The sequence below is a fragment of the Ammospiza nelsoni genome, chromosome 17 (assembly GCF_027579445.1).
Source record: "Ammospiza nelsoni isolate bAmmNel1 chromosome 17, bAmmNel1.pri, whole genome shotgun sequence".
In the NCBI taxonomy this organism is placed as follows: domain Eukaryota; kingdom Metazoa; phylum Chordata; class Aves; order Passeriformes; family Passerellidae; genus Ammospiza; species Ammospiza nelsoni.
Window position 1 is genome coordinate 1,623,042 of NC_080649.1, and position 25,033 is coordinate 1,648,074.

The window sequence follows — 25,033 nt, forward strand, 5'->3', positions numbered from 1 at the left end:
CCTTTCCAAAACTGGCCTGATCTGGGATTTCTCCCTGCTTCCAAGTTCTCCTGCCCGGCGCAGGGTGTAAATTCAAAGTGCCCCTTCTGTCCCTGAGCAGCTCCACGTGTGGACACCAAGGCCAGACCAAGCCCACGTGGTTCCTGCAGAGCTTAACCCGGCCCCAGAGGGAGTTTCAGGTGTGGAAAAAGTGACTCAGGAACGTGGAGAAAGCAGCTCCTGGCAGAGATGGAATTAAAATCCAAGAGGAAAGCAGGAGAGGTGAGACCTCGTGCTGCAAACACCTGCCTGGATTGAGGGTTTCTGGGGCTCAGCTCAGGGTTTAGAGCAGCAGCAGAAATCCAGGATGCTCTGCACAATGTCAGCATAAATCATGGGATCTTTCCCATGGACCAGTCAAAACCATGGAATGGTTTGGGTTGGAAGGAAGCTCAAAGCTCATTTCCAGCCCCTTTCCATGGGCAGGGACTCCTTCCACTGTCCCAGGCTGCTCCAACCTGGCCTGGGACACTTCCAGGGATAGGAGGCCACAACCTGCTGGGAAATATCCCCAACAAAAAGGAAAGTGAGATTGGGGTTTGCAAACAATTCTCCAGGGAAGGATCAGCACTGCCCAGAGCCCAGCATCTCCACCCCACAGCCAGGGCAGCACCAAACAAACCCCAGCTGCTCCAGGAGGATCCTGAGTCACAGCTCCCAAATTCCCAGTTTTTATAGGAAGATGAAAGCCATGAGTGACACAGGTTTCCAAGAGGATCCTGCACTCCTCCCTGAGTCACAGCTCCCAAATTCCCAGTTTTTATAGGAAGATGAAAGCCATGAGTGACACAGGTTTCCTGCCATTTCTGGCTGTTGCATCAGCGTGGAGATAAGAGCCCTGCTGGAGCTGGGGCAGGGGATGGTGCAGCTGTGTAAACTGCGTGTGGGCTGGAGCATCCCAGGGCTGCAGCCTCATCCCAGCACTGCCAAAGCAAAATCAAACCTCTCTGGGGGCTGCAGCCTCATCCCAGCACTGCCAAAGCAAAATCCAACCTCTCTGGGGGCTGCAGCCTCATCCCAACATTGCCAGAGCAAAGCCAAACCTCTCTGGGGCTGCAGCCTCATCCCAACACTGCCAAAGCAAAATCCAACCTCTCTGGGGGCTGCAGCCTCACCCCAACGCTCTCAAAGCAAAATCCAACCTCTCTGGGGGCTGCAGCCTCATCCCAACACTGCCAAAACAAAGCCAAACCTCTCTGGGGGCTGCAGCCTCATCCCAACATTGCCAAAACAAAGCCAAACCTCTCTGGGGCTGCAGCCTCATCCCAACACTGCCAAAGCAAAATCCAACCTCTCTGGGGGCTGCAGCCTCACCCCAACGCTCTCAAAGCAAAATCCAACCTCTCTGGGGGCTGCAGCCTCATCCCAACATTGCCAGAGCAAAGCCAAACCTCTCTGGGGCTGCAGCCTCATCCCAATGCTCTCAAAGCAAAGTCAAACCTCTCTGGGGGCAGTGGTGTTTCACAGCAACACTGAACCCACAACAGGCCAAGGAGTTGTGCTCATCAAAGCAGGTAAAGGGAAAATCCACCTTCACCTCCATCCCTGAGCAGCCCAGACACCGAGATCCATCGCTCTGAAATGGTGTGAGGTTTGTTTAAATGGTTTTATTTAATGCTGGCCAGTCATTGTGTGGGGGGGACTGGGGAAAGTGACACCTCTGTCTGGGCATGGTTTCACACATAAAAACACACACACATTTAACTTGACAGGACAGAACTGACTGGAATATGCAAATTGTTAAAAAACCCCCTAAGCTGACCCAGTCACAGGGAAGCTGTGGCTGCTCCATCCCTGCAAGTGCCCAAGACCAGGTCTGGAGCAACCTGGGACAGTGGAAGGTGTTGGGGTTGGAATTGGATGGGCTCTAAAGTCCCTTCCCACCCAAATCATTGCAGGAAAACCCTGCCAGGAACCCACAGAAAAAGCATAATCGAAACTGCTCTGACAGCCAGAGATCCCAGGGGGAAGCTGAGGGAGCAGGGATGGGAAGGAGCCTCTCTGCAGCCAGGAAAGTCACTTCACCAGCAGCAAAATCCTCCCCTCGCTCCAAGAACACCACACCAAAGGCACCATCCCACTGCAGCCCCTTCCACGCCTGGAATGGGCACATTCTGCCTTCACACATCCATCTCTGACACCAATAAATGATTTTCTTCATAATAAATGTATTAAAAATCCTCTTTAAAAGGAGTTTCTCATCTGCCATCTGTTTCCAGTTAGGCCGTTCTGATTTCATCTTCTTTTTATTTTTTTTTTTTTGAAATGGAATAGAAAACATTATTTAAAGGCCCTGTCATCTTGCTGGTGGGAGGAGAGATCCCAAATCCCAAATCCCAACATGTCCCCCTGCCGAACAGCAAAGGCTTGGTGGGAGCCAAGAGCTGGGAAACTGCAAAGGAACCAGTTCAGATAAGGACTAAGGGACAGAAAATGGGATTAAACTTGGGAAACCTTCACCATCTCTTCAAACCATTGCACTGAAACTGGAGAAATTCACAGATATTTAAAGATATTTGACACATTTCAGTGGGCGCAGGAACAGGTTGTGATGGTTTCACTCCTAAACATAAATAAAAAATTATCCCTGGTAATATGGTGCCAGAACACGGTGAAGATCATGTCATGGACACCAGGAGCATCTCTGCTTTGCAGCTGCTCTGGCTCTCACCAGACAGAAATGTTTTATGCCCTCACTCACATGTGCAACCCATCCTTTATCTCCCAGCCTGGAGCTGAATCCTGATCCCATCTGGGAGATGCAGATGTTGGAAGCTCCAGCTTGGATCATTTCAGCATCCTCAGCATCCATTTCCCCCATCCTGCCCCAGCACCTGGAAATTCTGCTGCAGGACCAAAGGCTCTGGAGCACGGAGGGATTCTGAAAATCAGGGGCCAAATCCAAACAGGGAGAAAACCCAAGCACCCTGAGGTGCCCAAGAGCCCAGAGGTGAAGCCTCCCTGCAGCCACATCATTCCAGGAGCTCTGGGAGCTGCTCCTGGGGTGGGGAGAGCAGCACAGGGAGAGGCACCTGAGAGCCCCTGGACAGCTCTAACACGGCCAAAACACCAGAACTGGGTGAGTTCCCACCCCATTTCAGCAAATCTTGCAATTTAAGGATGCAGCTGGTGATTCTGGAGCCAGTGCTCAGCAATATTCCCAAGGATGGCACAGAGGTGACACCAAACTGTGCCACCAGCACTGGGCACAGTTCAGACACGTGGCAGCTTCCAGAATTCTGGAACTCTGCTGGAACTCATCCCTGGATGGCCAAAAAGCTCCTGCTGGCCCCAGACCCAGGAGCCCCAGTGAATGAAAACCAACCCTGACCTTCCTGCTGTGTTTTTCCAGCCATGGCAGCACTGCCCACCCTGGGGTCTCCTGTGTGTGGGGGTGTTCACGGGGGTCCGAGGATGAGGGAAGAGATGAGAATGTTGACTCCATGTTTCAGGAGGCTTGATTTATTATTTTATTACATATATAACATTAAAACTATACTAAAAGAATAGAAGAAAGGATTTCATCAGAAGGCTGGCTAAGAATAGAAAAGGAATGATAATAAAATCTTGTGACTGACCAGAGAGTCTGGACAGCCGACTGTGATTGGCAATTAACTAGAAACAACCACATGAGACCAATCCCAGATGCACCTGTTGCATTCCACAGCAGCAGATAATCAATGTTTACATTTTGTTCCTGAGGCCTCTCAGCTTCTCAGCAGGAAAACTCCTAAGGAAAGGATTTTTCAGAAAATATCATGGCTACACCTGTGCAAGTCTGATCCCATGGCTGGGCATCCAAACTCCCTCTCAGGTTCAGCAGCAGAGCCAGCAAAGCTGAGCTGGCAGGGACAGGGCAAGCAGAGGCACTGCAAACCCTGCTCCATGGGAAAGCAGCTCCTGAGCCCAGCACCAGCACAGACACAGAACCCCAACCCTCCAAAGCCCAGCCAGGGCTGTGGGATGCCCTCCAAGCCCCCGTGGTGCCAGCAGGACGAGGGGTGGCTGCTGCTGCAGTCACTGCTGCTCCCCTCTCCAATTAATCAAGTTCCCATACTGATTAACAGCGTGATTCATGGCTCTCGTTAGGAGCCTTCTGGAACAAACAAGGCTGTATTTCAAGGCCACTGGCTTAATGGTTAAAATAAATACCTTCCAAATTTCTATTTTCAAGTAGCTGAACCTTTTCCACCTTTACAACTAATTCAGACTTCCTTCAAATTATTTTTCTAAGTAATATAACAATTTGTTTTTCATTAGAGCTTGTCAAAGCCGGACTTGGGTTTATTTTGAGAGAAACCAGCGCTCTCCAGAAACTGTTTAGTACAATCTGAACGACGCCCAAAGGGGTTATTGCAGCCACAATCAAAATAGAGTTTACAGCACTGGCTTGGGGTGACACTTTATTTAATGATTTCAAAAAAAAAAAAAAAAAAAAAGAAAAAGAGAAGAGAAAAAAAACCCCAGTGCCCTGAATCAGGAGCTAATTAAATGCACTCCTATGGCTCCCAGGGAGTGTTTCTCAGTGCCTCTGACTACTGCAGAATGCAAGGACTTAACTTGTTGCTAACTAATCCCAGAGCCCATTATGGGAGCAGTGTTATTTACTGGTTTGGGGTGGTATGTGCTGCTATTCCCGTGTCTGGCACAGCAGATCCTATCGAGCTGGATGTGAAATCAAATATCAGAGTGATTAAACAGTTTGGGTTCTGCCTGCTTAACTCACAACGTTTCTTGTTGGGGGGTGCAGAGCTCAAGGTTTAATTTAAGGGGGCTTAAATGTAACAGAAAATCTGCACTCTAAGTGCTTTGATTTCACATTCCTGCTGTTTTGCTGTGGGGAAAGCTGAGCTGGAGCAGTGCCAGGGTGAGGGAGGGGATGTGGCATCCAGGAGGGCCTGAGGGGCAGGGACAGCCCAGGCACCCTCACCTGGACCAGGATGGGTGCACAGGGCTGGGATCGACCTCCATAATCCCAGCCCGAGCTCCAGCATTCCCAAAGAACCTCGGAATCTCTCTGCCTGCACCTTCCATCTCACACCCCACAAGATTTACAAATCCAAAGAGGATTTTTGAACAACTGCACTGCAAAACTCTTTTCCACAGGCCCATTCCTGCAGTCCTGCTCTGTTCATTTTCCTGGGACTCTCTGTTTGTTGTTCCTTTCTAAACCACAACAAAATCAACACGATTTGGACTTTGGGGAAGGCTGAATTTCCTCTGTTCCGGCAGGGGAGCCCAGCCCAGCCCAGGCAGTGACACCCACCCAGAGCTGCAGGGCTGGGGGACCACACTCCCCAGCATCCTTAGGGAGTTATAAAAAAGCAGGAAAGGGATTTTTTTTACAGGGATATGAAGCAATAGAATGAGGGGGAATGGATTTCAACTGAAAGAAAAGAGATTTACAGTGGATATCAGGAAGAAATTCTGTGGCTGTGGCTGCCCCTGGATCCCTGGCAGTGCCCAGGCCAGGCTGGACAGGGCTTGGAGCAGCTGGAACAGTGGGAGGTGTCCCTGCCATGGCAGGGGTGGCACTGGATGGGCTTTAAGGTATTTTCCAACCCAAACCATTCTGGGATTGTGTGAAGGGCAGAACAACTCCTGAATTTTCTGGCTGCTCCATCCTCCACCGCACTGGGCTTTATTCTCACACACATTACCACCAGCATTCTGCACCCACACAGGAAAACACCTCCTCGAGCAGTGCCCGTGCCCGTGGGTGCCCAATTAAAGCCCCAACGAGGGCCCTGATGCTCCTGGCACGAGCCTGGCACCGGGGTCACCCCGCTAATCCTGCTGGAGACACCCCTGATTTACACCAGCCCGGCCACGAGCGCAAAGCCAGCCCGGCTCTGACAAGTGAAAACAAACACTGGATTCAGACACTTTCTGCAGGGAGGGGGGGCTGCTTAATTTCTGTTCCCTCTCTCCAGGCTGCTGCTGTGACCTCTGCTACCTCCTAAGTCAGCAACACAATCTCTTGCAGCTGTGGCACTGCAGCAGCCTGATTTAATTTGTGTGTGTGTGGCTGCAGGGGCAGCTCATCCCTCCAGCATCTCGTGGTGAGGCAGAGGCAGCGCTGGGACAACGGGGGGCTCGGTGCTCCCCTCCCAAAGAAAAAGAGGGGGGAAACCTCCACTTGGCCTCCCCTGCCTTCCTGGAGAGATGGGAACAAAATCAACCAGAGGGAAACGTCCTTTTCCATCAAAATTTTTAAGAGGTTGGGGTTTGGCCAAGCCAAGGAGGAAAAAAAAAAAATAAAAAAGCCAGAAAATATCTGTTCAACAACTGTTTTATGCCTGAAAAGAAAAAAAAAATAGGAGGAAAATGACTTTGCTGCTGCTGTCCTGCCCATGGCCAGCTCCCAGGGGCTGCCTGTCCCTGGTGCAGTGCCCAGCTGGGCAAGGGTGGTGCTGGCAGCTGTTTTCCATAACAGAGCTGGAGATTTCTGCCACATCCCCCTCAGGGTCCCTCTCCCAGCAGGTCCCTCTGTCCCTCTCCAGCTCCCAAAGTCCCCCTGTGCTCCTGGGCTGGATTCTGCCTCCTCTGGGGGCTCCTCTGCAGGGCTCTGAACCTTGAGGGGCCCTGGAGCTTTCACCTCTGCCCTCTGCAGGGCTGGAACTGTGCCTGGCCCCTGGCACTGCCACCCCACTGCCATCCCTGTGCTCCTGGCACTGGCACCCCTGTGCTCTGGAACTGTCACCTCTCTGCTCCTTGGCACTGCCATCCCTCCGCCCCTGGCACTGTCACCCCTGTGCTTCTGGAATTGCCATCCCCGTGCTCCTGGCACTGCCATCCCTCTGCTCCTGACATTGCCACCTCTCTGCTCCTGGCACTGCCATCCCTGTGTGCCTGGCATTGTCACCTCTGTGCTCCTGGCACTGTCACCTCTCTGCCCCTGACATTGTCACCCCTGTGTTCCTGGCATTGTCATCCCTGTGCTCTGAGATGGCTCCTGCTGAAAGCCACCCCAGGACTGCCTCGGTGGGAGCAGGGAGAGCCTCCACCATCCCCCTCAGGATCTGGAGATGTTCCCCAGCCCAGCCCCTCCAGGATCTGGAGATGTTCCTCAGCCCAGCCCCTCCAGGATCTGCAGATGTTCCTCAGCCCAGCTCCTCCAGGATCTGGAGATGTTCCTCAGCCCCTCCAGGAGCTCTGTCCTGGTGTGGGACCAGGGGCTGAGCCCATGCAGGACCCTGCAGTGTGATCCCCGTGCTGGAGGACACGCCAGGAGCCTCCAGGGGCCAGGCAGGGACTCAGCCTGCACAGATCCATCACATCCAAAGGGATCTGAAAGCTTCAAAGCCTCCCCACGTTCCCAGCTCCCCAGACTGGGCCTTTCTGGCTCTGACTGGCAATGAAGCAGTGTCCCTGCCTTTCCAACAGCACCACTCTGCACTTTCCATGCTATTAATTCATTTATGGATTTCACCTTTCTGGTCCTGAAGCTCCTTCCCCACCTGGCACTGCCAAATCCACCCTGGCCCCTGCCCAGCCCCACTGCCAGCTCTGAGGGGCAAGGTGGCTTTTTCCTGCCTCTTTTTCTGGCTTCCCTCTCGCTTCCCCTCATCAGCCCCTCTGCCAAGCTGTGTGATTTTACTGCTTGCCTTCCAAGGAGCCAAGAAATACGTTTGGTGTGAGCTGGGAGTTGGACAGCGTGAAAAACACACGGATCCAGGGCTGGGGGAGGCAGATCCAGGGTTTGAGGAGGGAGATTCAGGGTTTGAGGAGGGAGATTCAGGGTTTGAGGAGGGAAATCCAAGATTTGAGGAGGCAGATCCAGGGTTTGAAGAAGCAGATCCAGGGTTGGAGGAGATTCAGGGTTGGAGAAAGGAGATCCAGAGTTTCAGGAGGCAGATCTGGGGTTTTGAAGAGGTAAATCCAGGGTTTGAGGAGGCAGATCCAGGTTTGACAAGGCAGATCCAGGGTTTGAGGAGGGAGATCCACGTTTGAGGGGGCAGATCCAGGGTTTAAGGAAGGAGATCCAGGTTTGAGGAGGGAGATCCAAGGTTTTTGAGGAGGCAGCTCCAGGGAGCAGTGAAATCCCCACCAAGCTGAAGGATTTGCCTTCCCCAACAGCCCTTCCAACCTCCCACACCCCACAAACTCCTCAGGGAATGGGCAAGCTCTGCCCTGGTACATCTACAGAACCAAGGATAAGAGTCCAAACCTCACCTGGGGTCTCCAAGACCCTCCAAGATATCTTTTGTTCCCCTCCAGGTAATGACAGCCGTGTTTTTAATTTGATTTCTCCTGAATATTGAGGTGTTTCAGGTCCAGGTGTGCATTTCTCAGGCCCACACCCCACCTCTGCTACAAAACCCAATCACTGAATTGTTAAGGTTGGAAAAGCTCTTTAGCATCATCAAATCCACCCATCAACCACCAGATTCACCATAAACCACGTCCTGAAGTGTCACATCCCCGTTTTCTGAACACTCCCAGGGACAATTCATTCCTGGCAGACACAGCTGGCAGCAGTGCCCAGGAGCTCCATGGGAATGGTGGGGTTTGAGCTGAGCTCACAAAGAGAACGTGGCAAAAGCCCCAGAGCTGAGGGGCAGGAAACCACAGCAGGAGGGACCATTCCTGGCCAGGAGCAGCAGCAGCACCGAGCCCTGCATGGATCTGCTGGGAATGGGCTCATCCCAAGGCTCCCTGTGGCCCTTCCAGGAGGGAAATGAGGTGCTGGCAGCACTGTGGTGTCCATCAAAGCCACCCTAAATCCCACCCCAAATCCCACCAAACACAAACCCCAACAGGAGCCTCCTGTGCACATCCAGGATGGGAACAAGGTGGAGCTTCCAGCTCCCTTGGGATAACTCCAGGCTGGAATCCCAACCCCACAGGAATCCCCTGGTGGACACTCATCCATGCTCAGGCTGCTGAGCGCCTCCTCTCTGATGTTTCCACCCTCTCTAAGCTTTTTTCCTTACAAATGTGAAGCAGGCAAGAAGAATAAGTTCACACTTGGAAAAAAACCCCACTTTCCTCTTTTAAAGCCCAACTTTTTTTGGGTTCCTGACAAAGCAATATTCTCCAGGCCAGTTGAAATCTGGAAAAATACACTCAACTCAAGCTCGCCACCATGACTCCAATAACAATTATAAAATGTCCAATAAAACTTGTCTGTAATGTCAATTCAAATCTTGAAAAGCAGAATTAAGTGGTATATCAACATTAAACTTTATTGCTTCCTTTGCAGAGCACAGGGATTGTCAATAAAAGTCATTCTGAATGAAGAAAAAGGGCAGTAAATATTAAATAAACAGGTTTTTGTTGAAATGCTGTAAAGGCACCAGAGCTGCCTCTGACACTGGGACCCTTTCTGGCTGCTCAGACTCCCCTCGTGATCCAAACAAGGCAGTAATTGCCAGCTATCAATAAAGGGCCAATTAAAGGGGGTTGATGCCTGCCCTGCCTGGCTGTCATTAGGACATTTATGGGGTGGGCTCGGCTCTGTCTGAGGTGCCCCAGCCCCCCCAGGGCCCTGCTCCTGGTTAGGGGCCCTGCAGGTTCCTGCTGGGAGTGACAGGGATGGAGCAGCCCCGAGGGGAGCACTGGGCATGGGATGGGCTGGGCTGGGAGGGACCTTAAGGATCACCTTGTTCCAACCCCATTAAAGATCACCTTGTTCCAACCCCTTAAGGATCACCTTGTTCCAACCCCATTAAAAATCACCTTGTTCCAACCCCTTAAGGATCACCTTGTTCCAACCCCCTAAAGATCACCTTGTTCCAACCCCCTAAAGATCACCTTGTTCCAACCCCCTAAAGATCACCTTATTTCATCGCCCTTAAAGATCACCTTGTTCCAACCCTCCTGGGGACACTTTCCACTGTCCCAGGTGCTCCAGCCTGGCCTGGGACACTGCCAGGGATCCAGAGTGCTCTGGGCACCCTGTCACCCTCACAGAGATGAATTTAGTCACCCTCACAGAGATGAATTTAATCTAACCCTGCCTTCCTTCATCCTAACCAGAAGAGATGGTAGGTTTTGCTTTGTGGAGATTTTTTAGGGCTGGGCTGAATAAAATCCTCCAACAACCTCAGGGATGTCACAATCACAGCTGGCACCTCTGGAGTGACACCCCAGGAATTCCCTCTCCCTCCATGTGCCCAAATCCATCCCAACCCAACCAAACTGCCCCAAAAAAGGTAAAAGGTGATGTTCAGTGGCACCAGACACAACAGGAAGGGTTTGGGCAGAAGGAGCCAGGAGGGCACAAACCTGCCAGGGTTTCTGTCAGACCTTTAAAACCTGAGCAGCATTTTTGTGGTTTACCAGGGGGCTTTATGAGCTGTTCTCCAGTTTAATCATCACACGAACTCACAGGAAGCAGTAACAGCTCCTGAATATGAATTTCATGCTGCTGAGATGATGCTGAACAAAGGCAGGGTAGCAGGGGCTGGAAATGGAGGTTCATGAGCTCTTTGAACGCTGCCAGGACAGACAGGAGAGGAATCAGATGGGATCTAGGGAAGTATATATGCAGCAGCTTCTGTCCTCTGGGTTTTGAAGAGGTACAAAAAAAATCCACTCATAAAATCAACTGGAATGTGAATCCATTAAATTTCCAAGCAATTATTTTGATTTTAATCCTCAGCACAGTCAATCTAGTATTTGTGGAGAGCAGCTCAGCAGCTCAACCCTTTCCAGAGATAAAGAACAATCCTCAAATGATAAATACAGAAGAAGAATCTCTTCAGAGAGGGACAGATGTCTATAAAAATTAACTTTTGGGGGAATCACAAGGATTCCCCACAGGGCTTTGCACTGATCCTGGGCTGCCATTCCTCTGGCACACAGAAACCAAAGCTCCAGCAGTGGAAAACACCCAGGAATTCCTGGCTGGGAATCATCCTCACTCCCTGGAGCCTGAATTCCCAGAGCCAGCTTCTCCTGGGAGGAGTGGGGAAGCCCAGGAGAGGAGGGGACCCTCAGGATGATGCCTTGAGGAGGCTGAGCTAGAACAGAGGCTGGACTGAGCTAAAGAATAAAGCAGGGATTTATTAGGAGGCCTCAATGGATCCACCTTGGGCAGCACAAGAGCCCAGCCAGGGCTGCACTCAAGATGAACCACAATGGTCACAAAAATGGATGCCCAGTTATGAGGTATCTCACTTTTATAAGTTCTGCTCCATTTGCATATTGGAGTTCATTGTCCAATTCCAGCTTTAGGTTATGCAGTTCCACCCTGCTTATTTTTCTCTCTCCAGCCCACGTTGTTTGTGCTCTTGGGCCTGAGATTTGGATCATTTGTCCTTGGTCCCCAGCTGGAGGAGGAATTGTTTTATCCCCCTACTCTGTGCAGAGAGCTCACCATCCCATAATGTGAATCTCAGAATTACAGCCTAAAGCAGCAGAGAATGTGAAAATATAAAAGCCAAAACCTGATGCACCGTAACATAAATCTCAGAACTATGGCCTAAAGCAGCAGAGAATTTGAAAACTATAAAAGCCAAAACCTGAGGCGCCATAACCTGAATCTCAGAATCACAGCCTAAAGCAGCACGGGATCTGAAAACTAGAAAAGCCAAAGCCTCAAGGACAGGAATGAGGAGCAGCTCACCTGGAAGAGGATCTGCAGCAGCCCGTGCAGGATGACCATCCTCCTGCCCAGCAGCAGGAAGAAGGGCACCAGCAGCTCGATGAAGTGGTTGACCAAGGTCTCGAAGCGGTGGAACCACCAGGGCGAGCGGTGCATGAAGTACGAGATGGGGTTGGGCACTGGCTGCGTCTGCAATATCAGAGGAAAAAAGGAGTTAATCCCCTCCAAAATCAGAGGAAAAAAGGAATTAATCCCCTCCAAATCTTGGTATGAAGTGCTGCTACAAAGTTCTGGCCTTATTCCTTGTTTCTCTCCCCAAATTTGCCATCCTGCACCTCCGGGAACTTGTTTCATTGCAGACAAAATGACTTCATTCCACGTCTTTAAACAAATTCATGTCTTAAAAACCAAGCTTTTTAATTTTCCCTTTTGTCATCACAACCAAACCCCATCTAAAATTAAGCCCACTATCATTCAACACTGAAATCTTACACTTAGATCAGCACTGAGGGATGTTAAAGCGAGTGAGGATCCTCAGAGCAGATCCAGAAACTGAGCCTAAGATTTGCTTGGGGTCAGGCCTTGGGTCAAACAGAGCCAGGAATGGAAACCAGATTTCAAAACCTCGGAGATCTGCTTTCAAAATGTTTAAAATTCAAATAAATGTGCTGGTGGAGCTGCTTTCCAAGATGGTAATTGGGGAGAGGAAAGTGTAATTCCTCTAAACATGCTCTACTGGTTAAGGTATTTACATACTGGCCTTGGGACAATATTATTCTTTTGTCAGCCTGAAATTTTTTGACACTGAGAGATTTTTCTGTCCAGGACAAGAAAATAGCAAATTTTTCAAAGGCAACCACCCCAAGTTCTGATACGTTAATAAAAGCTACCCTAAGAAATCCCACAACTGGAGCAAAAAATAAATGAGAATTTATCTTAACGTATCTGACAGGCTCAAATTCCCTGGTATTGTTTTAAAACTTCAACAACAACAACAACAAAAGAGAGAGGTCGAAAACACAAATGATAATTGAAGGAGACACAACACATCTTTAAATTATTTGTAGTTAAATCCAAAATACAAACAAAACAGGGCAAATCCTGCAGGATGCATGGCAGCCAAGCACGCTCCCGCTGCCAAATCCCACAACTATTGTAATTCCTTATTAGCAAAGCTGGGATTAATAAAGCCTGGCCTGGGCTGGAGGCCCCTGAGGACAGGAGACCGCATCCTTCCTTCCCGGATGGAGCCGGGCCGGGGTCAGGGAGCTCTGCCAGGGCCTCTCTGGCCAAACTGGGGGGTCAGGGCAGCCCCAGGGGGGTCAGGGCAGCCCCAGGTGTCCCCGGCGTCCCTCCCCTCCACCAGGACCTGCTCCCACTTAATCCCTGATGGGCTCCTCCAGCATTCCCAGCGAGGCTCCCTAAGGGATTGTTTGGTCCCAGATTGCTGGGAAATGGTTTTAGCCTTCCAAACAGGCAGGTTGTTCCTTGGCTCTTTTAAATTTATAATTATATTATATATATATATATATATATATAAATATATATAAAAAATATATAAAATATATATAAAATATATATATAAATATATATAATAATGTTGTTATTCTTATTATAATATTAATTTATTATGATCACAATTATAAACTTATTATTATCATCATAAAAACAAAGTATCACATTAGCACCATTTACTGTTATCATCATTATTACAATAAATATAATGATAATTATTTATTATTTATAATAATGACAAATATTAAATAGTAATAATTACTATTTTATTATTTTAATCCACATTATTATTATTATATATTAAATATAATTATTATAATTATAATATTATTAATTTATTATTATAATCACAATTATAAACTTATTACTATCATTACCACAATTAGTATCACATCACCCTAATTTATTATTATCGTCACTATTACCACAAAAATAATTATCATTATTATTTATTATAATAAATATTAAATAGTAATAATTATTTTTTATTTTCATCCACATTAGTCTTATTGTTATAATTCTTATTATATTATTAATTTATTATCATAATCACAATTATAAACTTATCATTATCATCACCACAATTAGTATCACATTACCACAATTTCTTATTGTTATCATTATTACCACAATAATCATTATTAATTATTTATTATAATTAGAAATGGTAAATAATAATAATAACAACAATAATAATAACAAAACCAACAACAATTGTTGTTGTTGTTGTCATTATTATTATTTTTAAGTGCTTTAACCAACCCTGGCCCAGCTGAGGCACCGATCTAATGGGTCGGAATGTTTGGCACTCATGGATGAGGACCAGGGAGAGCAGGCAGGGTTACCAATGTCACACCTACTTATAATTGTAATTAATACATTAATGTGCATTGTTCCCACTTGTTGCTTGAGCTGGGACTAGAGATTTTGCCATCCCAAATTGTTTAAGGGCAGGAAGAGAAAACTCCAGCCTCAAATCCCACTGCAGTGGAAGTTCCAGGCCAGCTTGGAGGGTGTGAGTGTGGGGAGGTCCCAGACTCCCAGAGCAGCTGTGGCTGCCCCTGGATCCTTGGAATCGTCCCTGGATGGGGTTTGGGGCACCCTGGCACAGTGAAGGTGTCCCTGCCACGGCAGGGGTGGGATGGGATGAGCTTTCAGCTCCTTTCCAGCCCAACCCAGTGTGGGATTTGAGGATCAAGCACAGCCCAGTGACAGCACAGTGATTCACACGTCCCAGAAATCCTTTAAAAGCTGCTGGGGGAGGAGATGTGTGTGTGTGTGTGTGTTCCTGCAATGCCTTCCAGATGCTGCACAGCACAGGTTCCCCAGGAAGGGAGCTGAGTTCCTTGGGATGGGGCAGGAGGCAGGAGCAGCCTGGGAATCACCAGGAGCTTGGATGCTGGAAAACCTCCTGGATTCTTTTTGGGCCTGAGCCCACCAGAGGTACCCACAGCTGGGGAAAGCACCCTTCTTTTGTCAGCCTGACATTTTTTGACACTGGTAGATTTTTCCATCCAGGACAAGAAAACGGCAAAATTTTCAAAGGGAACAACCCCAAATTCTGATATGTTAATAAGAAATCCTTAAGAAATCCCACAACTGGAGAAATCTTCCTTTGGAGAGGGAAGATTTCCTTCCTTCCTTTGCCCCACACCTGCTGTTCCAGAGAAATGCTAATCCCATGGGGACATCCCAGTGGTGTTGGTGTCAGAGAGGATGGAAAAGCTTTCCAGGCTCTCTTGTTCCTGGGATTTGGAGCTTTGCACTTTGCTTTGTGGCTGTGCTGTGAGGAAATTATGGAACCCCAGAATGGTTTGGCTTGGAAAGAACCTGGAGGATTATTTAATTTCCATCCCCTTCCACAATCCCAGGCTGCATCCAGCCTGGCCTTGGGCACTGCCAGGGATCCAGGAGCAGCCACAGCTTCTCTGAGCACCCTGTGCCAGGGCCTCCCACCCTCCCAGGAAAGGATTTTATCCCAATATTCCCCCTTATTCCATCTTCCATCATAAACCCGCTCTTTTACAGTTTGAGACCATTCCCCCATGTCCCATCACCACACTGCCTGATGAAAATTCCCTCTCCATCTCTTTATCCTGGGAGCAGCTGGGAGTTCTCCTGCACCCAGAACTGTGATGTCCCGACACACAGACAGAGGAATTGCAGCTCCAGGGCAGATGGAGCTCAGCAAACCCAAGGTGGATGCACACAGAGAGGGAGCAGAGCCCTGGGCTTGGAGCAGCCCCCTTTCTGGGCACCTCTGTGAGACTGAAAATGTTTTTAAATTATAAAAAAAAAACAATTAGCAAACGCTGGCTTTGTGTGTCAGCACAACATCATAACCCTGGTGCCTCCCTCTCCCCGCCAGCAGCCGGGGAGGAACGGCTGCTGCAAACGCCTTTGGAAATGGGAGCAGGAAAATGAATCCTGTAATTCACAGGGCAGATTTGTAAGGTGTGAGTGCTGCTGCAGGAATTCTGGGTCGCCAGCTCGGGCCTGTTCCCTGGCTTGAATCGAGCAGCTTTTATGAGGGCTGGTAACACAGTCTAAAAATACGCACAATAAACTGGTTTTTTTCTCCCTACGGGGTCTATGGTTTAATTATGTTCTTAGTGAGAACCATTAAAGTGCTAAGTACCTGAAGACTCCTAATTTACTAAACTGCACCCCACTAAAAGCCAACAGAAGGCCATTATACAGAGGAGTGAAGGCTCTTCTTGGGGGCTGTGAATGCCCATGGTCCCTCCTCCCAGCCCCGTTATTGCCACAACTTCCCAGAAACTCCAAGGGAGGATTTAATCCCGGCCTTGGAGAGCCCAGCCCAGCCCAGTCCAGCCCAGCCCAGCCCAGCCTGGGGAAAGCTCCAGGCTCTCCTACAGGGAAACAAATCCCACATTGTCCTCAAACAACCCAGTGCTCAGACAGGGCTGGGACTGGGCAGACTGGGATGGGGAAGGTGTCCCAGCCCATGGGATGGGATGGGCTTTAAGGTCCATCCAACCCAAACCTGCCTGGGATTCTTTACTGGGCTCACAGCACTGCTGCCATGCAAGGAGCTGAGCAGGGGAGTGTGGAGAAAAGGAATCAGGGGATCATGGAATGGTTTAGGTTGGGAAAGGCCTCTTAGATCAACAAATCCAACCAAGTGCACTCCATGGCAGAGAAAGCCTGAAAAACAGAAGGAAAGAGAATAACAGCAAATAGGAATAAATAATGAGAAAGAAACAACTGTTTGGTCAAAAAAAGCAGAATTCCAGAATGAGCTGGGCTGGAAGGGATCTGAAATCTCATCCAGTGCCACCCCCTGCCATGGGCAGGAACACTTTCCACTATCCCAGACTAATCCAAGCCTGGCCTTGGACACTTCCAGGGATCCAGGGGCAGCCCCAGCTGCTCTGGGCACCCTGTGCCAGTGTCCCACCATCCCCACAGGGAACAATTCCTCCCCAGTATCCCATCCAACCCTTCCCCCTGGCAGTCTGAAGCCATTCCTTGTCCTGTGGAATGATGGACAATCCTCCACGCTGACCCCACAGAGGTACAGTGAACACGTCAGGAGCAGCTCTGCAAGCTCCCACAGCCAGGAGAGAGGGAAAGCCTTTGGCACAGCCAGCCGAGCGTGAGGAGCAGCAGTGCCCTGGAAAAGCAGCCTGAGAGCTTTATTAAATGCTTTCTGGAGAGCTGTGGAAGATCCAGATGAACTGCAAAGCTCGGCTCTCCAGCTTCCCAAGCACTCAGGCATGAACTCATCTCCTCGGCTTCAAAGCAACAGCCCTCACTTCTCTTGTGCTTTGGACCAAAAAATAAAAAGGATTCTCCATAGTGGAGCCTAATTGGATCAGTGTGGTCCAACAGGCTGCTCCCTGCCAGTCCATCCTGCCTCAGATGCTGACCTGGCTCCTCAGGCATCTGCAGATCAAAGCTCCACGCTCCCAGGGCTGGTGGGAACTTCTCCCCAGCCCCGTGCCAGGAGGCAGAGAGAGGAGACGAGAGCAGGGAGGTCACTCCCAGCTGCTGGGAAGTGTGGGCAGATGAGGGTCCTGCCCCAAGTCAGCCTGTCTCGGGTTCTGCAGCATCCAAGGATTCCTAAAAACCACCCTGCTTGGAGCAGGGGGAGATCCCAGAGCTTCCTCACCGTGGAAAGGCTCCACTCGAGCAGAGACCTTGAGTGATGAGCAGCAGAGGGATTTTGCACAAGGATTCTCATGTTGGGAAGGAAATGGAGCAGGGAACTGCTCAGGCTGGGTTTAAACCCAGCAGCACCTTGTGCTGGGTGTATTTATCTGTATACACTCAAAGCTCCACGTCCACGCTACTGAAATACTCCCGACAGCTAAGCGGTTAAAAATAGCCCCTTCAAAACTTTCCAGTTATTAATAAGATTCCAATCCAAATAAAATCAGAAGGGAAAGAAAAAAAAAATAAAAAGGAAAAAGCTGGATCTGGCTTGAAATGCACACTGCTCTGACATCCAGTGGGTCACAAGGGGTCGGCTCTTCAGCAGCGCAATATCAAAATAATCAAGGCTCGATAAAGTAATAAAAAGAGAAGTTGCCTGTAGGTTCTTGCTGGGCAGAGCTCTCCTCGCCCAGTCAATAGGAATATTCAGTCCATAGAAAAACAGACTGGAATCTGCCTGTTTAAGACAGCAGAGCAAGCCAAGGAGATGTGTGTTTGACACGGTGCCAGCACGGCCATAAAATGTTGGCAATTTAGTAGAGACGTGGTGCCGCGCCACTCTCCCAAAGGACCTAAATAAACTTCAGATGGAGAACATATATTTTTACTTTTTATATATATAAAAATCTGCTGGTTCATTTTTAACTCCTTTCCCCAGCCAGCCCGTGCTCGGGGGTTTTTCAGAGCTCCAGCAGGTCCCTGCTCCTCCCAGCCGAGCCAAGGAAAAGTTAAAAGCCTCAAAAATCCCAGCAGTGCTTCACGTCTGGAGGTTGGGTTTCTGAGGGAATGGTGGCTGCAGCTGCCAGAGGGGAAAGGGGGCTTGGGGAGAAGATTCTGCTCTGCAATTTCATGCCTCAGCACTGTAAAATATCCCGGGGAATTTGTTGTTTTCCTGTTGACAACGCTGTAAAGTCGCGGGTGGAGGTGAAACCTCCCTGCTACGTTCAGTTCTGGTCAGGGTGAATCACCCCAGGAGGATCTGGGGGACACTGAATGGTGGGGGCTGGAATCCCAACCACCTGGGTGGGGGCAGAAGGCTCCTTTCTGTTTGCTTTTCCAGCCTGCACCCAGCTCCTGGTCTGAGCCTTCCCCCTCCAGGAACAGAGCCCACATTTCCAGGGCCCACAGCATCCCTGTTTATTGACACTGCTCCTCCGTAACGCGCTCCGAGCTGCTCCCGGAATATCCACTTAATTGGGGATGGATTGCAGATTCACCTATTTATTCTGGACATTCTTGGAGAGGTCCTGAGCTAAAATTACACAAGGAACCACTGAGCTGTTGAGGCTATTTATTTGTTCAAAAACCCGTTCAAATAGCTGGCGGGGCCTGGGGCAGACATTTGGGCTCTGGTGGGGCCAGCAGGAGCTGGTGGAACCAGCTGTGGGTCCTTTGGGGTTTGTCAAGAGCAGCAGAGATGGGGCAAATTGGGTTTAGGTAATGGAAGGTCCATCCATAAGAATGAGAGAGTGGGAAGAACCTCCAGGATGGTCAAATCCAACATTTGACCCAACACCATCATATAGTGAAGAAAAACCAAGATTTACGGGAAACACAAGAAGGTTTCGTCGCAAAGGCAAGGGGGGAGCTGAAATCCCTCTCCAGGTTTGCTGTTTCCATCAGATGGTGCTGTTCTGTCTCACACTCCAGGATTTTCCAACTCAGGTCCCTGGCCTGGAGCTCCCTTTCCCCACGGATCACTCACCAATATTTTAAATTGCCATTTAAGAGCATATTGCAAATGTGATCCTTTAATTGGTCACTGTTATGACTCTCTATTAGAGAAGACAAGTTTTTCCACACAAGGTAAGCCCTGAAAATGTTTAAAAACAACCCAGAGCTGATGTATTTATTATGCATTTCTCCATATATAAATAATTCCATGAAAAGGGGACGTAGTGAGTGGAAACTCCATTTAAAATGTGATCCCAGATGGTGGCAAAGCTCTAAAATTGCAAGGCAACATGTAAAGAAAGATTAACGACCTCAAACAGGCCCAAATTTATGAGGTGAAAGCCCCTGTAATCCTGGAGAAAAATGATACCAAACCTTCGACCAGACAGCCAGAAAATACCTCTGCTTACTCCATGTGCCCTCTGCCATTTTACATTTTCCTTTAATACTCATTATTTGGGGTTCAGTTGGTGTTTTCTCCTGCAGGCCAGAGGTTTTGCTTGGGTTCATGAGCACGGTGAGGGATTTGCCAGCTCCCACCAGGCCCCACTGATAAATCAAGGAACAGGAAAGTGATGGGAATGAGCAGTGGAAAGGGGGAAAAACAGAGCCAGGACATCACAAGAAGCCTTGAGCATCACAGCAGGACCCAGAGCTCCCCCATGGAGTGGAATGAGGGGACAGAGCTTAACAATTCCAACATTAACCCCTTGTTGCGCCCAAGTGGGAAACGTTCCAAAGGGAAGGATGTCAACATTTCTTCCCAAGGAACGTGGGTCACCCCAGGCCAGCAGCATCTTCTGTGCTCTGAACTCCACCAGGAGCAGACTGGCTGGCGCAGCCCATTGCCCTGGGCACCTCCAGCATCCCCTGACCAGGCTCCTGCTCAGCCCCCTCGCCATTCCCACCTCAGCAAGGTCACCTGGGCTATTTTACTACAACATTTTTCAAGAATTTTCCAACTTTCTCCACAGAGTTCCTTGCACACTCTGATGCCTTGAAGGGCAAACCTATGGCTTTGGAGAGTGGAAGAACATCTTCCTGAACATCTTTCTGAACATCCTTCTGAACATCTTCCTGAACATCTTTCTGAATATCTTTCCAATGGCTTCACTCAGAGGACCCAGAGCTTTACCCTTCCACTCACAACCCCAAAACCACCCCATGGCTGCTCTCCCACAGCCCCTCATTCCCTCATTTTTTTCCCCTTTAAAATGCCCAGTGCTAAACCCAGGCCCAGACTCCTTCAGAGGGCTTTTTTTTGGTGTGTGCTCATAAACACGAGCTCAGCACCAGGCCAAGGAACACACGGAGCCCCGGCTCGTGCCTGTGTTTGGATTAGGCCGCTCCGTGGCCTGGACGTTTACAGTTGGGTTGGGTTTTTTTTTTTCTCTCCCCCCCTCCACAACTCGAGACAAACAGTGAGAGCTTTCATAAAATGTGCTCACAAAGGGTAAATTGTGCCACGAGGAGCCGACTACCTGGTTGGTCACTGGAATTCTCCGAACTGGAACGCCACCGCACTCCGAGCCAAAGCCAGCGCCGGCGGCGGGAGGGGGAACTCGTTTAACTCTGCCACTGCCCAGGAGACAGAGCACACCCAGCACAGAACTGCACAATCAGCCAGCTTTAGACACCTCTGAGATCATTGAGTCCATGGCCACCACCAACCCATGTCCCCATGTGTCACATCCACATGGTTTTAAATCCAGAGCTGGCTCCACAGGAACCATCGTGCCTGATCCAGCTCTGAACCTCCCGTCCATCCATTTCTAGAGCAGGATGGGATAAGAATAAGACAAGAGGAAAATCCATGTTGCTGTCCCAAAGATGGAGACAAAAGCTTGGGAGAGTTTGTTTCTGTTTTAGGCTTTCTTCTGAGTAACAAAGGATGGAGCTGGGAAGAATTTAGGACAAGCAAAACAAGGCACAAGAAAACTCTTGGCCATGAGGAGCTGATCTCCAAACTCTGTTGGGTGAATCCAGCAGCCAATTCTGCTCCTCCTCAGCAAAGAACGAGGGCCTGGAGTGGCAGGACAGGGGGGAACAGCTTCAAACTGAAAGAAGGGGGAATTAAATTGGGGATTAGGGACAAATCCTTCCCTGTGAGGGTGGGCAGGCCCTGGCACAGGGTGCCCAGAGAAGCTGTGGCTGTCTCTGGATCCCTGGAAGTGTCCAAGGCCAGGGTGGATGGGGATTGGAGGAACCTGGGACAGTGGAAGGTGTTGGAGTTGGAACTGGATGGGTTTTAAGATCCTTCCCAACCCAAACCCAAGTGATTGTGTGATTCCACAAGCTGCACCTCTCCAGCAGTGACAAAGGCACTGCATCTCCTCCTGTGGCCATCATTCCAACAATCTTCTTTTAAACAATTCAGGGGTTAAATTAGTGACTTCTTACAAAAACATAACAATACTGCAGGACATAATACACACAAAGATATAAAACTTTAAATCCTACTAATGTTAGGAAACAGGCTCGGGCATCTTTGGACTCCTGAACACAAACCGCGCTTGTTAGAAATATCCTCGTCCCCCTAAAGGCCTTCCTTGGGTAAAACCAATAATTAACTACATTTTAAAGGACACAGTTTCAGGGAAGTTCTCCAGCACACCCTTAACAACTCCACTGGTTTCCCTTCTGACACAAAAACGTGACGGATTTCAAGCAGCACGTGCCAGAGTTGTGCTGCTATCCAGGAGGGAAGAAGCCTCTCCTAGCAGCACCAAAGTCCAAATCCTCTTGCCTCGAGCTCTGGCAAGTTCTGCCCTTGTGTAATCGCTTGTTTTGTAAGTGTTGCTTTTCTTATAAAAAGAAATCAAGAAATTCTCCAGGCAGATAAATTCCACCCAATAAATGTGTCACTCCTCTACCCCCGTGGACATAATAATGCCCTCACTCTTGTCCCAACTTGGAGCACTCACAAATCACCATTATAAATAAATCTGCTAATCTAAGGCAAGCAGCTCATTTTTAATAAAGCCTTTTACCTCCTTTCCTAATGCCAGACAAGATCCTGGAGCAGCTCAGTGCCCGAGGGATGGCAGCTCCCATCCTCTGCGCCAGCCCATCCTGATGCTGCCATGGGGCTCCTGCCCTGTGTTATCCTGGGACAGGTTTGGGGCTGGATTTCTCCATCCTGCTGCTGTAATAACAGGGCTGATGCCTTGTCTTTACCTGGGATCAGTTTTGGGCTGGATTTCTTCATTCCAGTGCTGCTGTGGGGTTCACGTCCTCTGTTTACCTGAGATGTGTTTTGGGCTGGATTTCTTGGTCCTGGTGCCACCCTGGGGTTGTGCCTTGTATTTTCCTGGGATATATTTGGGGCTGGATTTCTCAGTCCCAATGTCACTGTGGGGTTTGTGCCTTGTCTTTTCCCAGGATCAGTTTTGGGCTGGATTTCATCATCCCGGTGCTGCCATGGGACTCATGTCCTCAGTTTACCTGGGATATATTTGGGGCTGTATTTCTCCATCCCAGCGCTGTCACAGGGCTGGTTTGTGCCTTGTTTTCCTGGGATATGTTTGAGGCTGGATTTCTTGGTGCCGCTGTTGCTGCGAGTCTCGCACCCTGCGTTTCCTGGCACAGCTTTTGGGCTGCATTTCTCAGTCCTGGTGCCACCCTGGGGCTCATGCCCTGTGTTTACCCAGGCTGTGTTTTGGGCTGGACTTCTCCCACCTCCCACACCCCACCACCCCTGGGAGCAGGTCCCAAACACTGCTCCCATTGATGCTGCAGGGCCGGGGCGATGCCGGGGCGGGTTTGGGGGGGGGGGTTTGCTGCCGAAATTCGGTTCTGGCTGGGTGTTTAATATTCCCCATCATGCTGGGCTGTTTCTGCTCGCTGCTGCCTGTCAGTTAAGCCCGGGGATGTTTATTTTAACGGCCACTTGTGGTCAAGGCTGGTGCCAGTTGTACGGCATCGGTTACGCAGATTTAGCGCTGGGGACTCGGCCCCGGCTCCCCGAGCACGGAAGGCAGCCAGGGCTGCCCAGCCTAATGTGAAACAACTGAACTCTTCCAGCAGTCCCTGCTCCACATTTAACCCTTGCTGAGCAGGAGCTGGCTGATTCCACAGCTCAGCCTTCCCACATCATCCCATATCCTGGCCCTTGTCCCATCTGCTGCTTCCCAAACTCCCCCGGCAGCAAAACGTCTCGGGGTGATGATCTGAGAGCACCACGAGGAGCAGGGAATGTCCTCCCTTGTTTAAGGAAGCAGTTTTTAGGGGAAGGAGAGGATTTTTAAGGATTTATCATTACTCCAAGCACACTACTAGGGGTGATCACAAATTAATTGAATTAATTGGAAAAGCTCTCCAAGATCATCGAGTCCAAGCTGTGACTGATCAGCACCTGATCAACCAGACCAGAGCACTGAGTGCTAAAGGATGCTCCACATCCCTGCCTGGTGGGCTGACCTGTGCTTGGGACACAAAGCCAGGCCAGCCCAGCTCCCTGACAGGAGCCTGGCCTTGGCACTGCCCCCTCCCCAACCCCAACCCTGTGCAGAGCAATCAGGCAAGCCCCTGCTGCTGCTCCAGAGCCGGGCCAGGCTCAAATGTGCAATAACCCAGGGCCTGCAGCAGAACTGTGCATCATTTCTGATCTCCTGGACGGGCTCCAAGATGCTAATCAGCCCCAGATTAAGTCATCAAGCAAACTGATGAGCAATCACATTCTGTCAGTGCAGCTGCACGGCATTACCCGGCGGATCCGAGGGAAGGGGGCAGGAGGGCTTGGAGGGGCTGGGCTGAGCTGCCACGGCTCCTGGCCCTATTTCTGCTCCCAAAATCTGCCAAAATCACGCCAAGATGATCAGTGTGGCCATGCCCAGCCTGATTTGGTGGCACACAGCTGCTCCCATAGCATCCCAGGGTTTTCCTGGATCAGCTCTGTTTTCCATGGAGAAACCCTGTGGAAGTGCTTGAACTGGACCATCAAAGATGCTGCTAATGAGGGACAATAATTAACAGAAACCTGTTAATGGTGAAGCACATGGAAAATTGATGCTCAAATCCCAACTCCATTTGGTGGGAATCTGTGAGGAGATTCCAGGCTTGCTCCCAACATAACCCCACTAGGTTTGCAGAGTTCTCACCCAGAGAGAGAGCTTCTTCCTAAAACATGCCCAGGAAATAAATCAAAACAGGAGGAGAAGCAGCCTGAATGTCCAATAAAGAGATGCAAGAAAAACCTCTGGAAGTATCAGCATAAAATACTAATTCTGAATTTTTCTGTTCTAAAAGGAAACCTGATAAAAATAGATAAATGCTGGCAATATTATTAAGAGAATGGTTTCTACTCATATTTTAACACTGCTTGAGAGGAAATTAATTAACTGGAGTTGCTATCAGGGAATTGACTCTTTTTACAGATCTTGGACATGGATACACAGCACCACAGCTCCAGTCAACCCTTCCCTGTGGTTTTATCATCACTTTTTTCGGCTCCATTGGGAGCTCCCCTCCTAAGATGATTACCTGGATGTGAACACCTGGAAAGTCACAGAATGGAGGGGTCAGGCTGAAGGACCCACAATGGGAATATTCTCCCACCTCCCTGCTCAAGCAGGGTCATCCCAGAGCACATGATTGTGCCCAGACAGCTCTGGAATATCTCCAGTGAGGGAGATTCCACAACCTCTCTGCAGGCACACAGGGAAGGGGAATAATGACATTTAAACCAGGACAATGACCCACAGCCTCTAAAAATAAAAATTAAAAATAAAAAATAATTTTAAAAATAAAAACGAAAGAAAAGAGAAGAAACTCTGCATTTCAGGGCAGGTGATGGAGATGCAACCAGGACACAACGTCAGACCCTTCATAGTAAAACCCTGGGAATAGCAAGGCCAAGCTGCACCGTGTTAAAATTCAAGGCTAATTTAAAATCTTGTTCCTTAGTGCAAAAGCTGGAAAGACGCCCAAGCAGAGGGAGGAGGGAAAAAATAATAACCAAGCCAATTGTATATTTCTCCTAGAAATTCCATGTCAGGAGGTACCTCAGGACTGCACCCGCGGGCTCCAATTTCAATAAATCAACACAGCGTGCGGGGCAACGGTAGCACAAAGTCC

General features: G+C 49.4%; 1 protein-coding gene across 1 annotated transcript in view; it reads right to left on the minus strand.

Moving 5' to 3' along the window:
* The window catches only part of LOC132081003 (lipase maturation factor 1-like), a 92,864-nt gene that overhangs the window by 32,680 nt on the left and 35,151 nt on the right, over positions 1 to 25,033 (minus strand). Inside the window, exon 3 of the mRNA XM_059484466.1 lies at positions 11,612 to 11,779. Within this exon, the coding sequence (XP_059340449.1) occupies positions 11,612 to 11,779 (168 nt within the window). The remainder of the gene's footprint in view (positions 1 to 11,611; positions 11,780 to 25,033) is intronic.